Source organism: Bacillus rossius, assembly GCF_032445375.1.
Source record: "Bacillus rossius redtenbacheri isolate Brsri chromosome 9 unlocalized genomic scaffold, Brsri_v3 Brsri_v3_scf9_2, whole genome shotgun sequence".
Taxonomy (NCBI): Eukaryota; Metazoa; Arthropoda; class Insecta; order Phasmatodea; family Bacillidae; genus Bacillus; species Bacillus rossius.
The window spans coordinates 30,678,213-30,702,808 of record NW_026962013.1 but is presented as its reverse complement, the minus strand read 5'-3'; the positions used below and the strand labels follow the sequence as shown (position 1 = coordinate 30,702,808).

The window sequence follows — 24,596 nt, the reverse complement described above, 5'->3', positions numbered from 1 at the left end:
AGTTCAAACTAGGCAGATCGGGGCGCTAACATCAAGCAGATATATTTGATGAAAACTATCCTGCAGTTTGTGCATAAATCCACTAACGCAATTTCAAGTTATTGCAGAAATGGTAAGTAAAATATGTGATGTATTCCAAAAATATATTTTACTGAAGATATGGACACAATAAATTGTATAGTGTACCTATAGTAAGTGTAATTTATAAAAGAAACGTTTAAGAATGATACTTTCTAAAGTAGTAATACGTAAGCCTGTTTAACTTTTTTTAGTGTATATTAAGTATGTGATTTCATACCTACTGTTTTAGTGTATTCGAGAATATATTTTACTTTAGTGAAAACAAAATTACCTCCATTTCATTTTATTAGATAGCCGATTTAAAAAAAATGTGAAATTATTTATTTACACTTAAGCTTTAATTTTTTTAAAATCTATACTCAGAATAATTAAATAATTTAACTTTATTGGAGATACCTACAACATTTTAAGATATTTGAAATAAAAGTAGATTACTTGTATCAAATTTATCTTTAATATAATTTAATTAATAGTTATGCTAAGTATTACTTAAAACTAAACTCCCAAACGTTTCACACCTTTCCACTTTTCCTACTGGGATGCCTATGTGAAAACTCAGAACTACAGATTTTGTAAAAATGGCAATTTCCTTTAACTAAATAAAACCAAACGCAATTTATTTTTTTAACCGTAGGTGTAAGAACCAAAATGTTTGTAATGAACTTTCATTCTATTGAATATATAATTATCTCTCCAATAATATCTTAGTAGATTTCATTTATCCCCGTTACAAGTTTAAAAAAAAAAAATTCGGAAAATGTTTCGTAATTGAAGCTTTCATAATATAAAATTATATTGGATCAGTTTATACGATTTGTTAATATTTAAAGCATATTTACGACCTTTTCACTCCTTTAGAAGAAGAATTACAGTAAGATGTAAAAAAAAAACGAATTGGTAGATTTTGTATGTTTATAAATATTACCGATTAACTGACATCTCGCTTCATTAGTTTTAGAGATATGACTTTTATAATAAAAAAAATTGATCACCTTTTCACCCCTTTCGCGGTATAATATAGAAGAAAATGTAAATGTAAAAACATGCTGTAAAATAATAATGTACGTTATTCTTGCTCATATTATTAATTCACGCTTAATTTGCTTGGAGATAAGATGTTTTACTATGAATACAAACTTACCACTTATACACTAACTTTGAAGTATAATTTAGAAAAATTATAACATCACACTACGTTATATATTGTTTAAGTTACTCATGCATGGTTTCTCACCTCTCCCTTGATTTTCCTCGGAGATAGGAATTTTTTTTACTAAAAAACCTTACTTATCCCTAGGGACCGGAAAAATTCGCGGGTTGAATGACCTCCAGGATGAACTCCATAGCTCTACGTACACTCGGTCAAATGCCACCCACTCATTGGCTGCTGTCTTGTGAGACGTTCCAGCGAAGCAGCCTGTGATTCGATAAAGCTTTGGTTGGGTGTTTCTCATTGGTCCAGAGTCATCCAGGTGAGTTGTGAGCCAATAGCAGAGGCAGCACTAATGTATAACGATTTGTATTTTAGCCTATCGCGAAATGAACTCGCGAATTTTTCCGGTCTCTACTTATCCCCCTTTCACACTCTTTACAGTATTATCTAAGGAAAATATAAAAACATGTAAGGTAACTCATATATGTTATTCGAACTCAGTTTCCTTCCAAATACATTTTATTTATAAGTATAATTTTTTTTGTGTGAACAATTTAGTTGACTGTATACGGCATTTGGTAGGAGTAATTTCGTGAATGGAACGGAAATCGAATGAACGGGAATGTATTACACCGTGTCGAAGTAATTAGGCGAAATGTAAAAAAAGTATCAAAAGACTGTATTTTATGTCAGTGTCTGTGTTTAACGATGGAATTTATAATTCATGCTTATTAACCATCATCAGGCGTGCTCGAGTTCCATTCACACAATGTCTTGGTTATTGCAATACGGCGATGGTGAGGTAGAAAGTTACTCAATCTACGTCACAACGTAATATCTCCAAATTTATTCCAAACTTTATGCTCGATGCGATGCAAATAAGGCCATAAATATTACCACTGTTAAGTGAAGAACATTGCATCATTATTTCCACTGTTCGTCACATAACTCTCTGGCGATAAAAGCATGTTCGTTCGCAAGTGCGTCTTTAGCGGCATTTCCCCCTGTTCGTCACTCAAGCAAGATCCAGGCAGTTGCACCGAGCCAATATACTCGAACGGCGAATGTGCTCCGAAAATAAATTGAACGAACGAGCAGAGAGAAGTGGCATTTATCGTTGGCCTTTCTTTCTCTCTTTCTCGTTCATTATTTGTTTTTATCTACCACGTTACGTGAGATATAGAAACAAATTCTTACAGTCACTGATTTTCCATCTTCAATTTTACCCTGATGTCTAACATATTAGCTCTATGTATAAACCATATGGTAGGAGTAATTTCGTGAATGGAACGGATGTTACATGGAACGGAAATGTGTAACCACGGTGCTGTCATCGGAGGCGGATGGTGCGAACCAAAGTACACAAACATAAAGGGAAACTTTATAGTATTAACTGTTTAATATAATTTTAACAAGATGGGCAATAATTCAATTAAATTCAGTTTCAAATATTAGGTTCAAAGCCGAGGTTAAGTATTTTTCAATTTTTTTTGTTTTTATCGGAGTAGTTTCATTACATAGTTTAAACTTTCGATCTGCAAATAAAATTATTCGCTAGTTGACATAACTGCTCCTGAAGCGTATTCTAGCGGCGGGTGCGGAGACTACGTGTGATTCGCGTCAAGAAATGAGCTGAAAAGACTATTTTCGTATAATAACCACGCTCGGCATTCTTAAATGGGCTTTACGTTAAATTTAGTGTCCAAGTTTCGTATTATAAGCGTAGGTATTTGAAACACGAGAATATATGTTTTTTTTTCGTTACCGAGGTTAAATTTTACAAATCTCTGGGAAGTCCAGTTTCTGGAATCTGATGTTTTGTTATAAGCAAGACGAAGAAAACGACTTGACCTTAAGGCATCACAGAAAATAGACTGCAGTTGAACTGGCCTGATCCCGGCAAGAAATTCCACGTGCTTATTCTCTGCTAAAATGCACCCGTGCTTCGCTACGGCAGTCTGCAGGCAGAACATACACTGCTCATTACATATGCCCACCTCGTTGGTACGCCCATGCCGCAACTCGAACGAAAAAATTCGACTAATCGTTTGAATTAAGATAACAAGAATAAATGTAAAAAAAAAAATCAGCACAGGCTACAGGCGTAGGTAGATTTCGTAGTACCTATTTATTCTGAGAATTTTTTTGGATTTTCTATAAACTACTGGAACATTTTAAGTACATATTTATGTTCTCCAATTTTACAAAATGATCGTTTAAATATTTGCGCAATTTCAATGCAGTGAAAATATTACGCTCAATGTATCCAGCATTCAATAGTTTAGAACGCAATCGAATAGCTTAGAACGAATTTCATATTATATTCCAACTAAAGTAATTATTAAATTTTTATTTTGACCTACAAACATTATTTTTCATACCTTGCACTAATAACGGGGTCGTATAAAATTTTTCTTTGCACCAAGGTTTAAGATAATATTAAGATGGTGTACTTACTAAGGGAGTTGTGATTTTTTATTTTATTTCACCTCTCATTTTTTAACCCCCTTGCAGCAATGGTTCGCCTGATACAAAGTTGTTTCAGATAAAAATTTTAGATAAAAATTATAAGATTAGTACAATATTTGCACAAATTCGGTGATTTTTATTGGAAGGGAATTATGATTTTTTGTTATTCTTCAACCCTTGTTTATTCTACCTCTTGCAGAATGGTTGTCGTATCAAAAACGTATTCAGACAAGAGATTTTGGTATTACTCTTACGAGCTATTATACGTTCAAACGGATGTGATATTTTCCATATTGTGGGAGTTACAGCGATTTGTACTATTTTTTTTTTAAAACCTTCCCCATTTCTATCCCTTTGGTCAGACATTGCCCATTAACGATCTCGACCGATATTTTCCACTACTACAATCATGTTATGTATCAGTTTGGAAGTGATTTGTGAAAAATTGCGACAGTTATCGTGTCCACGAAATTTATATATACATATATATATATATAAACTTTTGAGTTTACGATTGGTTTGGGTTATATGGACCATAAAACGAAAAACTATATACTTTTTTTTTTTTTCAAAAGTCGCACCATGGTAACGGCTACAATGGGTAGTATTTCTTTGTAATCTACCCAAAACACCCACAATCCCGGATTCAACTTTTTTTAAAAGCTTTCAAATTCGCATTTATTTAACAAATACTATATCAGTATAATTGAAACGATTACTACAGAAATACTGGATTAATATACGAAAGTGAATAAAGCAACAACAACGCAATATATATTGCCAGGGGGATATGAAGAAAGTATCACCAATAATACAGTGGCCATTGCCATGGAGATTATCAGGGAAATTCGAGTGAAATTCACTAATAAAAAAATTTGTATACAATCTTTTCGAGATGCAAAAGGAACCTCTCTGGAGGATCTATATACGAAATAATACTGCTCTAAGACTCGCTGCCTCTCCGCTTCGCTAACTATACACAGACAGACAAACATACAAACAGATAGACGCACAGACGGACATACGGACAAACAAACTCTCTCATTTATTACTATAGAAAACACTGCAACCAGTCAGAACTCAGGTCGGTTCCGGTGGAAAAGAACTGGACTCAAGTTCCCCCCCCCCCTCCCCAACCCAAACACCATTCACTCTACGTGTTTTATGATCGTTGGTTTGGTACGTGTGTGTTTGGCGATAGAAAGAATACGACTGCAAGAATTTCTGAACGAAGATGTGCGCATTGAACAAGTTTGTATAAAATCGATAATGAACAATTTTTGTGACTTGAGACTCAGAGTCAAAATATGGGCATATATAGCTGTGAAATGGGGATTTGAATCAGGTGTGCAACTATCATGTTTACTATAGAGCGCATTATCACATTATTTTTTATTTACTTAGTGTATCTTAAGTTATTTTCTAATTGGTGGTTTTTAAACTACTATTAAAATTTTTATCCTGCTATCAACCGATAGAGTAAGTTCTAAATGAAATTCATCGTGATATTAATATATTGAGGCCTGAATAAAACTGGAATATATATGCATGCAAGTTACAAATTACTATAAGCTGTATTTATTTCTGTGATACTTCCATGATTGGATCTCAAATTATTTGCCACACCCTGATTAACTGTGAGAAAGCAATGAAACATTTTCAGAAGAGTGATGGAATCATGAATAATCTTAGTATTCCCCCGAGTTTACAAACAACTATAACGTTAACCATAATACTCAAAGAATTCGCAGAATTTCCGTAACTGTAATGATACGGAAATGTATCTTTATTTTTGTAATATTTATTATTGAAGTTGATATACATGGCCGAAACAATGTGTATGAAGCGGTAAGTAAGTAAAGTTAAGAAGCCAGGAAGTTTAAATCATAATACTCTAGATAAGTTCAGCCATATTTTTTTTGGCAACAACAATATGCTATTAATTATGACAACAAAAATCTTGTACCTATTTCTGTAAGTTCTATACTTTTTATCCCTGTTACCCTAATTATATTCGTTTTTGAGAGAAAATGTAACTTTATATTATTTTTTTTACGCAATTTTATTTAAACTGTTAAACTCATTGCCAAGTGATGTCAATGAAGAAGTGGTATTGGCTTTATGCCACTTCGGTGACACTTATCACTTATTTTATCTTCTCTTGAATCCGGGAACACGTTTCTTCTCTCTCCTGCATTGGAGATGTAGTTCTCGTTGCCTGTCAACACTGACAGGTCTTCCTGGATTTTTATTTGCGACTCCGTAATCTGGTATCGGCAGTTTGAGTTGTAACGTTTTGGCCCTGACCCTAGCCAACACGTACAACTCCCGCGCCTCGCCACACCGTCAAAAGACTCTAATGACTCGTACCGCGAGCGCAGGCAAACCCCAAAAACAAATATTTGAATCCAAACCGATAGCAGACACAACAACACTACTAGTAAGATTTTGAACAGTGAGAGGGGACAGCAAGTTATAAAAAAAATGAGAAATTTATATGGCACCATTTAATAGTTAGATAAATATATCATAAACGGATTTCTCACAAATCGCCGCGAACCACTTCCAATACATACTGTATCATATAAAAAAATTACCGTTAAACTATACACAAAATACTTCATCAATTACTACCAACGGTATACTCTGATCTTATATTTCGGAGCTCCGAAGAATTAATATAATTACCCCAAAAAAATATTAACTATAAATATATATATATAACATATTAAAAACAACCTCTGACGCGCCAGGCATAGTACAACTATAAATATTAAAGGATAAACTTTTACATCTGATAAGCGTAATGTAACAACATATTAACACATATTAACATCTCACTAAATATCTTAAAAAATTTTATCTAGTTCCAAAATTTTGGCTTAAAACAAAAAGGCCTTTCACAGTTTAAGTCATAGTCTAACGCTGACGCTCTTTTCACTTCAACGACTGTCGAGTATAGTTATTTTTGCACGCGGAAGGTAACCAACTGCTGAACAATCAGGTTGCGTAGTAAGTTATTTAAATTTGCAAAATCCACGCTTTATCATTTCTTGCTGCGACTAAAAAGGGTCAATGGGGCGGTGGCATGGCTGGCACTTACTTGCGTTCCACGTCGAGAAGTCCGGTCACCTGGTACACTCACTTACTCACGAGCGTAAAATGATGGCGAATCATCACCATTAAACGTTGCCGGAGTTGCGAATTTCTGCTGTGACGAGTTCCCGTCATGCTGGTTCGGAGGTGTCGTCGACGCACGTATTTCCTCCTTAAAACATGCTCGCGATATTCACCAACCTCTTCACCGCTCACTCGCGTCCTACGTATACGGCTTCCCCAACCTTTTTTAAAAAGGCAAGCCGTTCATAATCGCTTCGTAGTGGAAGCATCACCACGGTCAACCCGCTTTATTTCGACGCGTCCGCCGCCGGCTAGGCCCACGGGCCGACTCCCGATCACTCGTCCTCTGACGTCACACCCACTCCATATGTTCGCTGACGTCAGACACACAGCTCTTCCACCACGTGCGTTCGCCGCGCAGCGATACAATCGATGATGCTCTCGAACCTTCCAGACCAATATAATAACTAAAGTCCATTAAAATTAACAAATTAAGAAGACTAAATAAAAATTACAGTTTCATATATATTTTACGTTAAACCAAATATAACAAACGTAAATCAAAATAACTTCTATTACCAGTGAGGCCAAAAAATAAATATAAAAAGTCTACCATTTCTGCCAACATAAACCTTATCCAGGCCAGAGCTGTAGCAAACATGCTACAGGGTGAAATGCTGAGCTTTTTCCTTTTTTTTTTTTGTACCATCTGAGCAAAATTCCATTTTCCTCCTTGCTACTGAGCTTCTTCTATTTGCCAGACAATTGTTTCTCAGTAAAGCGCGAGGTCGATAAAACGGGTGTTCTTAAAACAAGGGCATTTCCAGCTCAAAAAAAGGTGATTATCAGAATTCAACATCTTTCACGGGTGAAGAGGGTGAACGGTGCCATACAATAATAAACAGAATGCGCAATGTCTCTATTTCGTAATTAGTTACTTTAAAAGTCATTTCTTTCAATGGGTTCGCATGTCCATACCTATACTATCGGTGTTTTGTTCTGATTATCTGTTTATTGTAATTGTTGGGTTCCTCTGTCTGTCGCCGTGTTGTCCAAAGTTGTTGTTTGCCCGTTTTTTACTGTTCTTGTTTCAACTGTCTCGTCGTTGTCAGTCCCATGTGTTCGTCTGTGCTGTGATAAAGTTCTGACTGATTCATTCCACGGAATTCTCTGTGCTGTCTTTCCACGTAACATTTGAACTGGACTGATTTTGGGTTGTATTCTGTGTGTTTGTGTGTTCATATTTCTTTTTCCGTTCTTCGATATGACATACAGTGTAAATTAGCAATTGCGAAGGTTCAAAATAATATTTAAATCACTTTAAAAGTGTTGAAATACCAATAGCCAATCTGTTACAAATGTTTTACAAATTTGTTGTTTACATATTTATTTTTTCACTAATGATTTGTGTTGGGGGGGGGGGGGGAGGAACTACGGCTTCTGCGCCCTGGAAACGTCCTTGTCACAGAATAGATCTTATTGTATTAAAATTGTGATGTTGATTTCCAATAATACTATAGGAACAAGCAGCACAACTTTATTTGTAAAATGTAATGTTGTCACTACTGGTTTTTCTCATAAAATAATGTATCACTACAAAATGAATACACCCCATCTTAAGGGATAAGTTTCTGTGATATTTAATTTTTTAGTGCCAATTATTTACTGTTATTGCGATTTTGAATTTTTTTAAAGATTTTAAAAGATAAGGCTTAAATCATGTGCATTTTACAAAGCTTTTATACCTTGTAGTAAATCTGATACGTATTAACAACAGTCTGTGAACACCGGGAGAAAATTATTGATTATTTTAATTTTATTTTATGGAATTATTTAAAGCAACAAAGTCAAAAGTCTACGACTCAACTGCACGTATGTTAAAATTAATGCATATAAGATAACTTAATACTTATTGTTGTCTTACAGGGTTAGGAGTACATCTGCCCGTTGTAATCATCTCATAGTCTACGAATACTAATCGTTTCAAACTATAACTATATTGGTGTTGATCATAATTTCAGAATGGCATCCAGCATTCACACCAAACATTTAAGACGTCTCCACACCAGAAATGTACAGTACTGTGATGTGTCCTGTCCTCGGAGTTGCTAACTAGCTTGTACGAGGACGTGGACACACTGTAGGAAGAAGTGTCAGTGAGCCAGTTTTTTCGTTGTTGCTAATAACGCAAAATCGAACCTTGGAAAACAATATTGAGGAGCTTTGCAGTTTACCTATGTCTAAGAATTTTAGTATGTTATTTCATTTATTTTCAACCATATGAAACTCTCAAATTTTAATAACGAGGAACAGAATTTTTATTACTCGTTACACGTGTTGAATTTGTGAAAAACGCAGAAGATAACATTGGCATGCTTGCTGCAAGGAAACCCATTCAGTAATCGGAATTCACGGGAAATATATGTGAATTTGATATGCACTCTGTGTTTTGTACTACAAAGACAGAAGATTTAACAACATTGATATCTTTTTATGCTTCGAAATCCTAGAAAACCTTGCAGGACCGCTACTTCACATGCTAACAAAAAATTCTAAGTTGCCTCAAAAAGATTTCACTCGTATACACATTTCGACTATTGTATACCTACATATTAATAAAAATGATTATTCTTTCCTTACTATCAAATTCGTTCAAATGTATTATAAACCATTTAAACATTTCTTAAACTTTGGTACAAAGTAAAATTTTATACGATCACTTATTAGCGTAAGGGAAGAAATATAGGGTTTGAAGGTCAAAAATGCGTAACTACCATAGTAGTTTTAAGCTATTCAATGCTAGATGCATTAAGTTAATAATTTTCGAAACATTTTCACTGCATGGAATATGAGAAAATGTTTACTGGATCATTTTGAAATATTGGAGAATATAGACGATTCTGTCTACATTAAGTTCTAAAAATGTTCCAGAAATTTATGGTTGATTCAAGAACATTTCGAAAAGAAATAGGCATTTCTAAATCTACCTACTGTGCCGGAAATTAGGTATTTCGGCACGTTTTTTAAAATTGTTATTATAATTTTTAATTATTTTTGGAAATTTTATTTTCTATATAATTTAGTTACAATTGGATGATTTACACTTTGTTAGGCTGGTGTACTCTACTTAGTTAAAATTTGCGCCAGTAGCCCGAGGCAACCTTTTCTCAGGGGCCAATCTGATCTTTTGCAAGTCTAATGAAGACGTTAGCAGCCCGTATGATATTTCTCCCGCTTGCAGTCACGTACCCCGCCTGTAACATTATTTCCCTGCATGACTAAATTTTCATACAACAGCTCTGGAAGAGTTGTTACCATTTCCCAGATACGAGCTTAGAACAGCTATTCCCGTCACGCATACGTCTTAGGTTCACTATAGAAAGTCACGTTAGGACGCTCGTTCCCAGCCTCGTTGCTTTTTTTGTCCACCCTCACCTCCCAATCCACCACCCTTTGGTTCCCTGAATTTATCCCAGGATCATTGCCCTGACGTGAACCCCGCTAGGCAGTGGCCTACTTCAAGGACGATTTGCCACAGAAAGATATGTGCAAATATGGACCACACACGACATCTAGTGGCAGAAATAGTAACTTCTTCTCTTGTCGCCAGCTCGTGGAGCTAACGCCTGCGACATCTGGTAGCGACATTGCTAACCTCCTAGCTACCTTCCTCTGTAGGCCGCCAGAGAGCAGCACCGACTGCACCATTAGCCCCAGGCTGTAGCAAACGTATCGGGCGAGTCGATCCCTTTTTGTTTTAGACACCCCTCAACAGGTAGCGCTAAAATTGGCCAGTGCTAGCAACTTCGAGATATCGAAGTCAGAGTTATTTGTGATTCCCACTCGGAGAACTTCGGAACCTTTCGGTCTGGACGCCCTAGTCTCCCCCACCACCTTTTGATTGAGTTTTTCCTTTTAATTACGAGACGCGGCTCCTCCGCGACAGTTCGCGTCGCGATTCCGGACGGACTGTTTGAGGTTATCGGCGGATCGGCGAACTGCACAACCAGACTTCTGTCCGGCCGTAACCGACGATGAAGTCGATTAGACAAGGGATGCTATCCCTGTAAATTCTTTAAGTAGTTTAGTCTGTCTGTACAGTACACAGCATACTAGTTATTTTGTTTAAATAATTTTTTTTTGAAATTATGGAAACGTCCGCGCCTCCCGCGTATCTGCGATCTTCAGATCCGGACATGCTACGCTTCAGAAACTAGAAGCCAACTACCCTGTCTGGTGAGTTACCATCAGCTTTATTCCCCAACCTCCCCTTATCTTTTTGCGGGCATTTTCTTCCCAGTTTGCTAACTGTCTGTATACTAGTTCTGATCATGTTTGATTCGGACCGTTCACAGACAGGGTCCAAGAGCCATATTAGGAACTAGCCGCATTTTCACTCCCTCTTCAACAAACAGGCGCCCTGGCACCATGTTGACTGCTGAAATCCGGCCAGCAAACACCAGACCTCCGGTGCTACAGTATTTATGAACCTTTTTGGAACAATCTTTAAATTACTACGTTCAACGAAATAAAAACTATATAACACATTCGTTCTGGACTTTCACCCTCGGTATTGGGATTGTTATACCGCTTTGTATTTCTAATTCTTTAATTTAATTGAGTTTGCTTATTTATATTAAGTGAAACCTTTATAATCTAATTCAGGGCCGGCCCATATTTTTTAAAAATATATCTGAGAGCTCTTTAAATTATGTAATTGAAATTGTATTTTAACACATTTAAGTATTTGTTATAAGTTTCTTTAAATAAATATGGAGTAATTATATTCAGACGGAATCACACCTTGATTCTGTTCATTCCTCATGTCCTTGTGACACTAAAATATCCACTGTTACAGCAGTGTATCATGTTTATGGTAGTATTTATGTAGGTACTTAATCTGATTTACCTACACTGCCTCAATGTAACAAAAATGGTAATCAGAGCGCAGTGCTGTAACAAAAATGGTAGCATTTTTACGTGGTTAACTCTCTGTCTGCTTTGGTTTGCTTAATAAACAAGGCTGTAACACTACGTCTATAGACTGTGGCTGAAATGGGGGAGGCCCACCGCTCAAGCGAAATCCAGAATAATTTTAATAAAATTACATTTATATTTAGTTTAATTTTAACTGGCCAATTCTGATTTAGTGTATTTAATAACTTCATTTTTTATTTTTAAATAATACTAATCCGTGTTACAACACTCCCACTACGTCAATCACTAAGATATAATCTTAATTTATTTTAATTTTAACTGAACTATGTTATGTTTATTTTATAAAGTAATAAACGTAAACTGTTATTATAATTTCGGTATTTAACTGTATAATTTTAATATGTAAAGCTAGGAAAGTTATTTTTTTCTTGTCCATAAAGTACGATGTCGACTGGAACGTACACCATAATGAGCTCCGTGCATCATTGACGTGAAAAACTGTCCATTTGAACGGACGCGGGCGCAGGGTCGGTGCAAGGTCAATTGGCGCCCTAGGCGAAAAACCTCAATGCCGCCCCCCCCCCCCCCCCGGGCCGGACACCCCAAAAAAAATTTTCCTTGCCTCAAAATACATCACGTAAGTCTAAGATTTTATCAACAATCAAATGTAAGCAGGCTTGTGTTTTTTTTTTTAACTTTTTTACTTATTACTATTACAAATCATAAACATGTCACCGTGGACTTTAAATAATTACTTATATTCAATATAAACATTCTAAAATGTTACAAAAATCCATTTTCATCTAGTTTCAATAATCGTTAAACATATGATATGAGCTGTTAAATGTCGTGCTGCGCCGCCCCCAGCTACTTGGCGCCCTAGGCGGTTGCCTGGTTCGCCTGTACGGACGCGCCGGCCCTGCGCGGGCGGACGGAAAGGGTGGGAAGCATGGTACTAAGACTGGTGGGAAGGTTCGTTCACGCCGCGTGAGTGTGCGCTCGCAGGTGCTGAGGCGGCTGAGGACAGAGTTCGGCGACACGTACGCCGACGCCAACCTCATGCTGAGCGCCACGCACACGCACTCCGCCCCGGGCGGCTACCTGCACTACTTCCTGTACGACGTCTCCGTGCTGGGATTCGTGCGCCAGACCTTCGACGCCTACGTCGACGGCATCGTCCAGGTACCGACTGCCCCCCGCGAGGTCCCGACCACTCATTCCCGGGCGTCGGGAGACTTCCCCCGACTGCGGAACATCTTTTCCATCACACATTTCATGATTTATATTTATTTTTTTCTAGTATATTTTAAAACCATTCCAACAATACAATATTTTTGATATTAGAAAAATATTAAAAATAACTCCATATGATATTATATATTAGTTAAAAATTTTAAATTTAGCAGAGCTAAACCTCGACCATTGATCTAATCATTGATCATCATAAAAACTCATAAATAGGATTTTTAAAAACAATTTAAATTCTTCAATGGCTGAAAAAAGAATTTTTTTTTTGTTTTATGAAAAAAAAATTCAACACAGCGACTCTTCTTAAGTAGAAAGCCAGAGAGTTAGTATCAGTTACAGTTGGACGTCCGAAAGGTGAATATGGGTTCGATAATTTGTATGTACAGTAAACATCTTACCTCCGCAGCTTATACATTTAAATCCACCAAAAATGTTTTAACATTTACTAAAAAATTTTACTTGCCTTACATAAAACTGGGTGCTAAGTAGTCTCTTCACCTTTACCCTGCAGGAGAAGATGGGACGCCATTGCAGAATCACCGTGTCACGAGAAACCGACGCGCGCTGCGGCCTGCAACACCGTTGATTATAATGATAACTGATTAGGATGAGGATGATGCAGAGGGTGAAAATGTTAATGTTGATGACGAAGATAAAAATGATTACTATCTATTTATTAATTTAAGTTATTTTTTTCACAAGGAGAAGCTAAGACGTTAATCTCTTTGTCAACACTCTAAGAGGGGGAAAAAAAATACATTTAGTAACAAATCCAAATATTTAATATGTCATTAATATTAGTGTACACTTTGGTAAAAAAAAGCTTTGTTAAAAACAGTTCAAATTTAATCAACTTAACTTAAAATGTTTTATTTCTTTATAATATAAGTACGGTTTTATTAAACTAAGTTTTTCTAACTTCTTAATGGAAGATACTGGACACATACAATAAACAAAAAATAAAATAAACAAGAATAGATATTTGATATAAGATATAACACTTATTTATAAACTATCGGGCATTTCATTAAAAACTAGGATGGTGCTAACGAGTATGAGGTTAAGGATGTAAAGGAAAATGATTATGATGATGAGGGTGAGCGTGCGGTTTTCCGGAATCAAGCGATAAGCGCTTATCATCTTTGTAATAATCACTTTCCCCATCACCATCGTTGTGCCATAATAATCAGAATTGATACCGTCAGCGCAAGCATCACCAAAAAACCATCATTAGCACCATCACCACCAGAATAATCATCACCATCAACACGACCATCTTTATTACCATAATTTTTTCACCACCAGCATCACTACCATCACTATCATTTTCATTATCATCTTAATAAACACCATCTTTATCATTATCATCATACTCGTTATCACGAACAGGATCATTATCACCATAACTATTACCACAACCGGTGGCGTAGCCAGGATTTGTGTATGGGGGGTGTTAAGAAGGTACTAAAGGGACCCCCGGGAAAATTTGGATTTTATGGTGTGAAATAGTGCTATTTTAGCAGTTTTCGGTTCTTAAATTTAAATATTGTAATGGTAAAAATTTTATTAATTTTAATATGAAATTTTTTTTGAGTGATGAATAAGAAATTAATTAAAGATTTGGAGCCCAAGGGGGGGGGGGGGGTTGAACCCCTAAACCCCCCCCCTGGCTACGCCCCTGACCACAACCACCAGAATCATCACCATCATGACCATAAAACACCATCATCACCATCATCGCCACTATTATCATCATTATCACGAGAATCACGTGGACACGATGATGTGATGATGGCAGCGATAACGCGTGCCTTCAGAGCGTGAAGCGGGCCCACGGCAGCGTGGTGGAGGCCAAGGTGTGGCTGAACAGCGGCGAGCTGGACGGCTTCAGCGTGAACCGCAGTCCGGCGGCCTACGCCAACAACCCCAGCGCCGAGAGGAAGAGGTGAGTCCCTCAAGGTCGCCCGTGGCTACCCACCCCCTCGCCCGGGGGGGGGGGGGGGGGGGGGGGAGGAAGATTGATTGCGTCTGGAGGGAAAAAAAGAAAAGAAAAAGTGATGGTCCGTCAGCCCTCCGGCCTGCGGGGAAGATTGCAGGAAGAAAGACAACTGTGGTGTGTGGCCTGAAGATAAAAGGTCATCATCCTTGGTGGTGGTGGTGGCGGTAAGGGGGGGGGGAAAGAGGGTGTTGGTGGCGTCAATACGCCTTGGCGTGAAGTTAATTGGCGTCGAGGTGGTTCTAACTGGTTTTCCCTGACCACGTCGCGTCGTCTTCGTTTCGCCGTCGATGACGACCTGCCTCTAGTAAACTCCCCCCCACTCCCACACAGTCGCCCAACATGGGGACTCAGGAGTCCGTGACATGAAAATAACGCTAATAAGTATTTTAATTCAATTTTCTTTATAATTTTTAATACATATATTTTTTTTTCAAAGAAACCTAATCAGGGTGTCGAATTGCACCTGAGTTGTTGAGTTTTCAGCCGAGGTATCGTACTTCGGGGTCAGAGTTGATGGGCGAGGTCGTAGGCCAAAGTCAAAGGTCATCGCCAATATGTATTTATTTGGCGGGACCCTGGCTCCGGTCATTGACCTGCGGCCGTGCAGCCTAGCCTGGAATCTATTCACGTTCTTCCGCTTGTATAAAACTGCAATATTTTTTTGGGCACCAGGCACCACTTGCACACAAACAAGTTGGTGTCTATTGTCCACTGGCTGATGCCACATTCTACCTTCTGGCCGGATTGCGTGTAATTGGGTCAGTTTGAATTATGTAATTTATGTGAGGCGGAAAGCAAAAAAAATACCTCTTGTCAGCAATTTCCGATTTTTAGTTATCGATATTTTTTGAATTAAGATCTAAATTCTGAAAACATTTGGTGCGAAAATGATATATGAGAAAAAAAAAAACATTAAAAAATCCAAAATAACAGATACAATTAATTTTTGTCATTTAAGAAATAATTAAGATATAAAACAAAAGTTTTGTAATCGATTGCAAAGTGTAAAGGATAAACTCGACTATAATAAATCGCAAAAAATCCGAGAATAGATGATTTTTTTTACTCGAACCACTAATTTCGACTGTACTGAAAAAATTGACATCGCCGACAAGAGGTCCCTTTTTGCTTTCCGCCTCACGTATTGTGTTCTGTTTCATGCCCTTCGGGGCGTGTCCAGGCTACACACGAGGTGCGTTCCAGAAGTAATGAAAAGTGATGTCGGTACCGTCCAATGTGCGCTGTGGCGGGTCCCATCACGTCGATGGGAAAAGGAAGTGCCCTCAGGCAGAGATTCGATTCACTCGTCAGTAGCTTTCCGACCTTCGGTGGAGTGGGTTCAAACTGCGCGGGCGTGTGTTACATTTCGTGGTCGTCACAAGGCCCGATGCAGCGTTATGCAATTAAATTTAGAATGAAACTCAATATATCGGGATCGGAAACACTGGAACTGATCAAAAACGTATGGAGAAAGCTCTCTGTCAAATTTCAGCCCCAGGGGGGGGACTCATTTTGGGACGATCTAAAACATTCAACAAGTTGTGACGAGCACTGCCCGCAGATATACGTAAAATGACTTCGCCCACTGCTATGAAGAGTGGAAAAATCGCTGGAACCGCTGTGTAGCTTCTCAAGGATCATACTCTGGAGGAGATATCATTTAATTGTAAATTGTTTTAAATAAATACGCATTTATTGTTGAAAATCACTCTCTCTATTTTTGGAACGTACCGCGTATGGTCCAAGGAAAACGCAGTTAAACGAAGAATTAGGACGCGATTAAGACAGAGAATAGGTACTTGACCAAAGAAATATAAAGAGAGCACTATGCTATATATGTTGCTGGGCACGGTTTCTCTTCTTTGTGCAATGATTCTTCCCACAAAAAAAGGAGCCGAGAGAAATTGTTGAGCGAAAGAATAAGACACGAAGTTTGCGCATACGCTTATTTCAGAAAATATATATAGGTATTCTATACAGACAGCTGTGAATGCCCTGAATTTTATATCTGCTACCAGCGCGCTCTCGTTCCTCCTTGTTCAACCAGCATCATAATATAGCTCTGTCGAGACAGTCCCTGCATTGCCCGCATAGGTAGCGCCACCTGTTAAGAATTTCGTATTTCGCTCGGAGATTTGGCGCGTTACAAAATGGCAGAATTGTTTGATTAAACATTAACACGCACAGTTATTTTTTTATGGAGTCAATGTCTCAACAGTGAGTTAAATTTATTTAGAATATAGTTTTTTGTATCTCCCTCCCTCTCACCGCCGTTTTATCCTTTACGATTTTATTACGAGTCGAGAATTTTCACTTCCATCAGTTGTACCTTTGAATACATATACTGTATATATATAAAGTATATACACACACACACACACACATATATATATATATTCAAAGGTTGTACTGAGTCACACGCCCTGTGTATAGTGTGTCAACTCCAGTGGCTGGAGATAACAACGGGTGGTGGATGTGACCTTTGAATATATGTACTGTATATAAGTCGCGAGTGGATAGGATATACTCTACTTTTTCAGGAGCGTATGATGAGCAGCTTGGGAACTTCACCGCTGCAGTGCGCTGCCGTAACGCCCTGTATCGTCTTAGTTGTTATTTACACGTTAGAGCGCAGCACTGTCGCCCGCTGTCATTCCCCGCACCCCCCCCCCCCCCCACCAATCAATCACTGCAGCTCGAGGTCGTTCAACGGGAGGGGGAAGGGGTGTTCGAAGAGTTCGACACTTGTCCGCCAGGGACCACCACAAGTCGACGGCCCTAGAGATGGTGGCGATTGCGGCGGTGAATTAACCAACTACCTCAAAACCGTATTAGAAATTTTAACCTGGGCCGGCGACTTCTATACAGTATATATATTGAAAGATGTGACGCAGGTACCCGAAGGACGTGGACACGACGATGGTGCAGCTGCGGCTCGAGAGGTTGGACGGCTCGCCGCTGGGAGCGCTGCAGTGGTTCGCCGTGCACCCGACCAGCCTGAACGTCACCAACCACCTGATATCGGGCGACAACGTGGGCGCCGCGTCGCTCTTCTTGGAGCAGAGGATGGACCCAGGCGCCTTGCCCGGGAAGGTGAGGGTGGAGGTCTCTGGCAGGCAGGAGTTCCCGCGCCGAGCCTCACACTCGCGGCTGGACACTCGCGGTGCCCGATGAATCCTCCGGCGCCTCACGAGGGCTCGGCGAGCGAATTTATTATCCTCCGAAATAACAACGAAATTAGGTCAATATTACCTTTGAAAGATTTGTGCAATGGGAGTGCATGACTTGATGTAATCTTTTAGACAAACGCCATTGCTAAGCACTTTTTCTGTAGAAGAAAACTAAAATATACTCAAAAGACAAAAAAAAAAAAAAAAAAAAATTACGCAAAAAATTGATATTATGTGGTGTTTATATCCTGTTGACAACAGCAATTTTTTTTTGCTTAATTTGTTTTTTTTTTGTCTTTTGGGTAGGTATTTTTTAGTTTTCTTCTACAGAATAAGTGCTTAGCAATGGCGTATGTCCAAAAGATTACATCAAGTCATTAGGTCAATACACCGCCAAACACAAAAATGGAAGTCAATAACACAGCTCAACACAGAAATGCAGCGAAATTCACCTAAATCACCTCATTATATCAAATAAACAAATATACAGCTAATTTCATAATTCTTTAATAATGTTCGCAGGCTTTCACGGCCGTTTTCTGAAGTAGCTTGGCTTCTGGGTTGTAGCCGTGTCCTTGGCGAATAATTCACCAACGTTTCGGTCGAAATTGCAGTCGCCATCATCTGGGAGCAGTTACCTTCTTTCTATGCATAACGATTTTGGGGTTTCAACATTCAATATTGATTTTTCTGGATTATTGAATGTTCTAGTTGCAGATTTTTTTAAGTGCGGTTGATTAATGTAATTGCGATTGATTATTACATAAGTTAAAACATTTTAAATGACGATAAAGACGAAATACGCTATTTTTAATGATAAAAAAAATTTGCAATTTATAACGCGATTAAATCTTGTCTCTGCACATACGGAACCGCCTAGTATAGTAATCGTTAGCCTTCCGGCTCAGGGACTCTTGATTATCGTTTCCTCTCAGAGGGGATACTGCCTTAGAGGCGTCGTTCGACCGAGTGCGTGAGCGATCGGCTCGTACCCGCTTTCGTCTCGTACTGAGCAGGACTACTGGGGCAACGACCCTTTCCCCAGTGGGGTAAAACTAACCTATCTCACGACGGTCTAAATTTTGAATGTATATTCATGAAGAAATTTTTCAGTGAATAAACGTCGCACCCTGAACGACTTTAATAATGTAATTACTGAATATTTAGCATGAACTATATCCCTCGATAGTAGTGTATAAATGTTATGCGCCCTTCACACGCAGTCAACTGGTGCGCTCTGGCGGGCGGCCAATAGGCGCTTGTGCCACTCATGTTCTCATCCCCACCAGTAGACTCAACACAAGAGAAACCACTCGGCGGGAATCCTTCTTTTCACAGACGAGAGAGCCAAACGGCATATCGTGCATGTTCGGTTTTTTTTATTGTTCATTGTAAATAAATATGGCGGTGTTGATAAAAGGATACTAATGGTCAATTAGGTTAGGTTAGCTACATTATAAATACTTAAAAACATTGTGGACGGTTGATTTGGTTAGGATAGCTACATTAAAGGTACGGAAAAAAAAACATGAACTTCGGGGAACTTCGGGTTTTGGCTCTCTCGTATGTGCAAATTAGGCTTCCCCCACTCGGCATCCGTCCTTCACACCAGTCGCCTAGCCGAGTCCACCGAGGTCGGTCCACCTACAGGTTTCAGTGTGGAGTAGTTCCTAGACGAAATACGTATTAGTCCCGCGATATGGGAAGTGAGGTGTGAGGAATACAGCGAAAAAAAAAAAATCAAAAGGAATGAAGCTTGGAGGGAAGTGGCAGGAAAATGGTACACCAATTTCAACAGCGTGGAGCCTGCCAGACAAGGTGCAATCGGTGATAACATTTCATTCCAATTATAATAAATATTTAAGTAATTATCGAGTTCCAAAATCGTATTGACATCCCGTTTGGAAGATGAGTTGGTTCCACGAGTTGCCTGGGTGTGAAACAAAAAAAAAAAAGTAATCACGAGACATTTAACTATTTGAGAGTCAACCAGGTAACTTATTCGAATCAACCATTGAACGCTCCACTCCTAAATGTTGCACTTTTTTTTTTTTAATTACGCTCTGATTTGGACCTACCCTTCCGGTTGTAAAGAAGATTTATTTTAAAAAAATTTATAACGCTGGCTGAGTTTTTTTTACTTAATTAATGTTTTCGCTTAATCCGACACACTGGATGCACAGCATGGTTCGTACATTTTTAATGATTAGGTTGGTGACACTGTGAAATTACCCTCCAGGTCTGGTTCCTCTCACGCTGTGCATGCCATCCTGCGGGGGAAAAGCCACTTTCGTCTGATGGTATTACAAGCTTAAAAGTTAATCTTGCACGAATTTTCATGAAGAGTATTACCAAGCGTGTGCTAAAAATTACGCAATTTTCAAAGTGTGCATAAAGTGAAAATATGGTTAATGTAAAAATATTCACAATAACAGATTTTTTTTGTTGCTTTATTTGCTGACACGTTTTCCTGGGGAAGTTTAGGTTTGTTACAATATAAAACTCTCTTACATTTTATAATTTTAAAATTAAATGTAAAAAAACTGAAGTTTCGAATAAACTTCCTATTCTCTGAAGAAACTCAATTTCCAACATAAAACTTATAAATATAGTCCGTTATGATATCGAGAACACAATTTGTTTAAACTTGTCACTTTTATATTTTTTCCTTATGGAAAGTAGTTTCTTTATATTTCAGTTAAACATGTTTCGCAGATTAAACACTATAGGTACCTAGTTTAAAAGCTGGAAATCATAATAATTCCAACTATAACACGTCCGATGCTGCACTGCTCATAATTTGATAAGTTTTTGTGGAACACACAAATTGCATGCTACATTTCTATGTATATTCTCAAGTATATCTAAAATGGATACCACAGTACTCCCTTGCTCAAACAACGCAACTTACATTGCTCTGCGCGGAGTGTCAGAGATACAAGTATTGGTCTGCTGGTCTGCTGCGATACTCACATTTATTTCGTAACACGCAAAAATTCAAGCAATAGCACCTGTTGGGAGGATTCTGCTTATTGGTTCGCTGTTAATCTAGAGGTCTTTGGGACAATTGGAGATCCTCGTTCAAATATGTGATCGAAATCAAGAATTTACCCAGTTGAGACGCCTCACAAGTCAGCACGTGTGTGCAGAGGCCCTGACGATCTGGTCAGCTGGGAGGTTTGATTGTTGTTTTGTTTCCGGGGCGGCTGGCAGGGCGGGTTCGTGGGCGCCTTCGCTTCGAGCAACCTGGGGGACGTGTCGCCAAACGTGGTGGGGCCCAGGTGCGAGCTCAGCGGCCAACCCTGCGACGAGGCCGTCGGCTGCACGGGGCGCGGGGAGCGCTGCTTCTCCAGCGGCCTGGGCGATGACATGTTCTCCAGCGCGCGCCTGCTGGCCTTGGCGCTCGTCGACAAGGCGGCGGTCAGTTCCCCCCCCCCCCTCCCACCCCTTCCCGGAGCCGTCACTCCACGTCCAGCCCGGGAACACAGTTCACCTGCCAATCAATCACGGTTCTCATTCGCCGAAACCAAATTTTTTTTTTTGACGTGACAACGTCTGATAAATCGACACGAACGCCGGCTGCACGCACGAAAAAAGGTGTCCCGTAACGCACATTGTCCCGTTACGCTCACTGTACGCTTGCGCCGCATCTATTTCTCTTCCACTCGATCGGAACAACCGTCCATTTGACTTTTTTTTTCCGAGGCACAAAAAAACTTGAAACACTCCCATTCGTTTCCTACTTTTCCTATCGTCGTCCCATCCTTGACAGAATAACGCAGATTGGAAGAGAAGTTAAATAGCAAACATGCATAAAAGTTATAGTTAAAATAATCTGTTCGTTAAAGTTATAAACATATTTGAATTAATGAGTGCAAATAAAAGTAAATTTATCAATTAAATGGTAGATTTCATTTCACTCCTTTTTTTTTGTATCCATACAAATACAAAATAGTGATAATTCAATAAAAATGATTCAATTTTATTCATAAAAGTATGCAATCATTTCATCAATGTTTTGTTATGACGTTGTCACGTTAAATTATCGTCCGTAAACCGACTTTACAGACAACCAATTTTTTTTCTAGTTTTATAACCATAGCCCTTTTCTTTCTCTCTAAATTTAAATACCCACCTTGCACCAAACTACTTGATACCGAGACGAATAGTAGTATGTAAATGGGCATACTGGCACTGGGTTCTGGGTGTGGATTGTGATTGTCTGTCCGCCATCTTGGATTTGTGACGTCACGGCGGCAAAAATTCCTTAAAATTCCTCAAAAATGACTCAAAATGACTCAAAATTTCCCGTTTTAAGAAAAAAATTCCCGTTTTCGAGGGAAAAATTCCCGTTTCGAGGGAAAATTTCCCGTTTTAGTCCTTAAAAATCCCAGCGGCTAGAAATGTCCTGATAGAGGCTTAAGCATCCTTAACTCAAGCCTCAGTTAAGCCTCTATCAGGATGTGACCTTGACCTTTGACCTTGACCCCGACGGCCATCTTGGATCCACCATCTTGGATGACATCATTTCGTTTTCTCGAACATTCCGGCATTGTGTTATCCGCCATTTTGAATTATGACGTCACCGTTGCAATTTCCGTTACGGCCGCCATCTTTAAATTTATTATCCGATTTTAATGAAAAAAATTTAAAATTTATAAAAAAATTTAAATAAAATTTTTTTAATAAATTATTAATAAAAATCATACATTTACGACACGGAGCTCGGAGTCCTCGGTTCGAACCCGACGAGTGCAAAAAAAAATAAAAATGACGACCGATCCTTCCCCCGCGGTGGCTGCAGGCATACTGACTCCCTCCACTTTTGTTTTAAAAGCATATATATCGTCAGGTAGTATGACGTCATGTCCGCCATCTTGTCCTCGTCTGCTGGAAGCCATCATCAGTGTATCGTCGGCGAGAGTGCGCTGACGCCATGTTAGTTTAATTCTTATCCGCTAGAGTGCAGTAATAATTTATTATTGCTGTGACACCCGACATATTGTCATTTGGCCGCCATCTTGAAAATCCATAATTATTTAGCTAGAAATTCGGGAAAAATTCCAAAATTCATTAAATAAATTTGTAATCTATATACTGATCGATTAGGTCGACTAAGGTCCTTGGTACGATCTAGGACGATGCAAAAAAAATTAAATATAACATCAATTTAACATAATAGTAACAGGTTCGAGGAATTAAACACCACAAGTTCTTTTACAAACATAATATTTATTACATAATTTCTATTCTACTACAGGATCATTTGCGAAAGCCAGCAATCTTATAATCATTTAGTTCCGCAGCGGTGTGAAATGACTAATTCTTAGCTCCAATCGGTTTATACTAGACAGAGTCCAGCCAGAACCTTTACAGACATAGTCCACCTCTTCTTGACAGAGTTTCTGGATACCGTTTTTAACAGTTTGCTTCACATCGTTAGAACTGTAAATTACTGCAGCCGATGTCTTGAATGCACACTTCTTCACTTTGTCATCGAACGGATATGGCTTTCCATATATACAGTCCAACCACAAGTTATATTTCAAAGGTCCGTTTGTTGCTACATCATCAGTAAGCTGATTGATTATGTACCCTCTGATATCATCAAGAAAATTACAAATGTCTTTCGACTCACCTAACGTATTTAAATAATAGTAGTCCTTCAATGTTCCAGGAAATGCAGACTGCGCCAAGTAGAAGCCATTATCGTTCACTTGTAATGCGCCGAACACAGTCTTAGGTTTATTTTCCTGTTCAGACGTCATACCAATCGGTTGCTGCACATCGGTTTTCTTGCTTGTACGCTCACGAGCCTTCAACCTAAACCGAGGAGTCGAAATTTCTGCAGGTAGTTCAGCAGTAGGCACACGGACTTCACCTTTACAGTTTTTCGCATGCCGTCGCAAATTATCAATTCGAGTAAACCATTCATGACACTCATCACATCGAAACTTCATGCGAGATGGATTCTTCGTGCATTTGCTCCGCTCATGTCTTCGTGCATCATTAGCAAATGCGAACGACGTATCACAGTAGCTGCAAGGATACCGTGGTGATGAAGACGAACCTTTCAGACCCGATCCAGATACTGACGTTGCCGCAGTTGCACCATCTCCAGGCATACTCTTATGAACATCAATACATCGTTGTTGCGCTTAAACCTTTACTTTCTACCGAACAGAAGGACCTTTGCATGCCTTCATGTGCGTTTTCATATTATCTTTTCTGGCAAACTGCTTATGACATTTCTCACAATCAAACATTTTACGATATAGGTTCTTGGCACATTCTCTATTCTCATGTCGTCGAGCATTGCTGTTGTTTGAGAAAATCTTGTCGCAGTAACAGCACCGATGTTCGTTAGTTGTTGTCGATTCGGCATCCATTGAAGTCTCCATTGATGACGAACCAGCGT

The 24,596-nt window shown here is 38.8% G+C and overlaps 1 protein-coding gene across 3 annotated transcripts in view; it reads left to right on the top strand.

Annotated features, from left to right (window-relative positions):
• The window catches only part of LOC134542928 (neutral ceramidase), a 179,120-nt gene that overhangs the window by 100,120 nt on the left and 54,404 nt on the right, over positions 1 to 24,596 (top strand). For all 3 annotated transcript variants that reach the window (XM_063387525.1, XM_063387526.1, XM_063387524.1), the window contains exons 4-7: positions 12,767 to 12,943; positions 14,827 to 14,954; positions 17,903 to 18,101; positions 21,392 to 21,598. In XM_063387525.1, the coding sequence (XP_063243595.1) occupies positions 12,767 to 12,943; positions 14,827 to 14,954; positions 17,903 to 18,101; positions 21,392 to 21,598 (711 nt within the window). The remainder of the gene's footprint in view (positions 1 to 12,766; positions 12,944 to 14,826; positions 14,955 to 17,902; positions 18,102 to 21,391; positions 21,599 to 24,596) is intronic.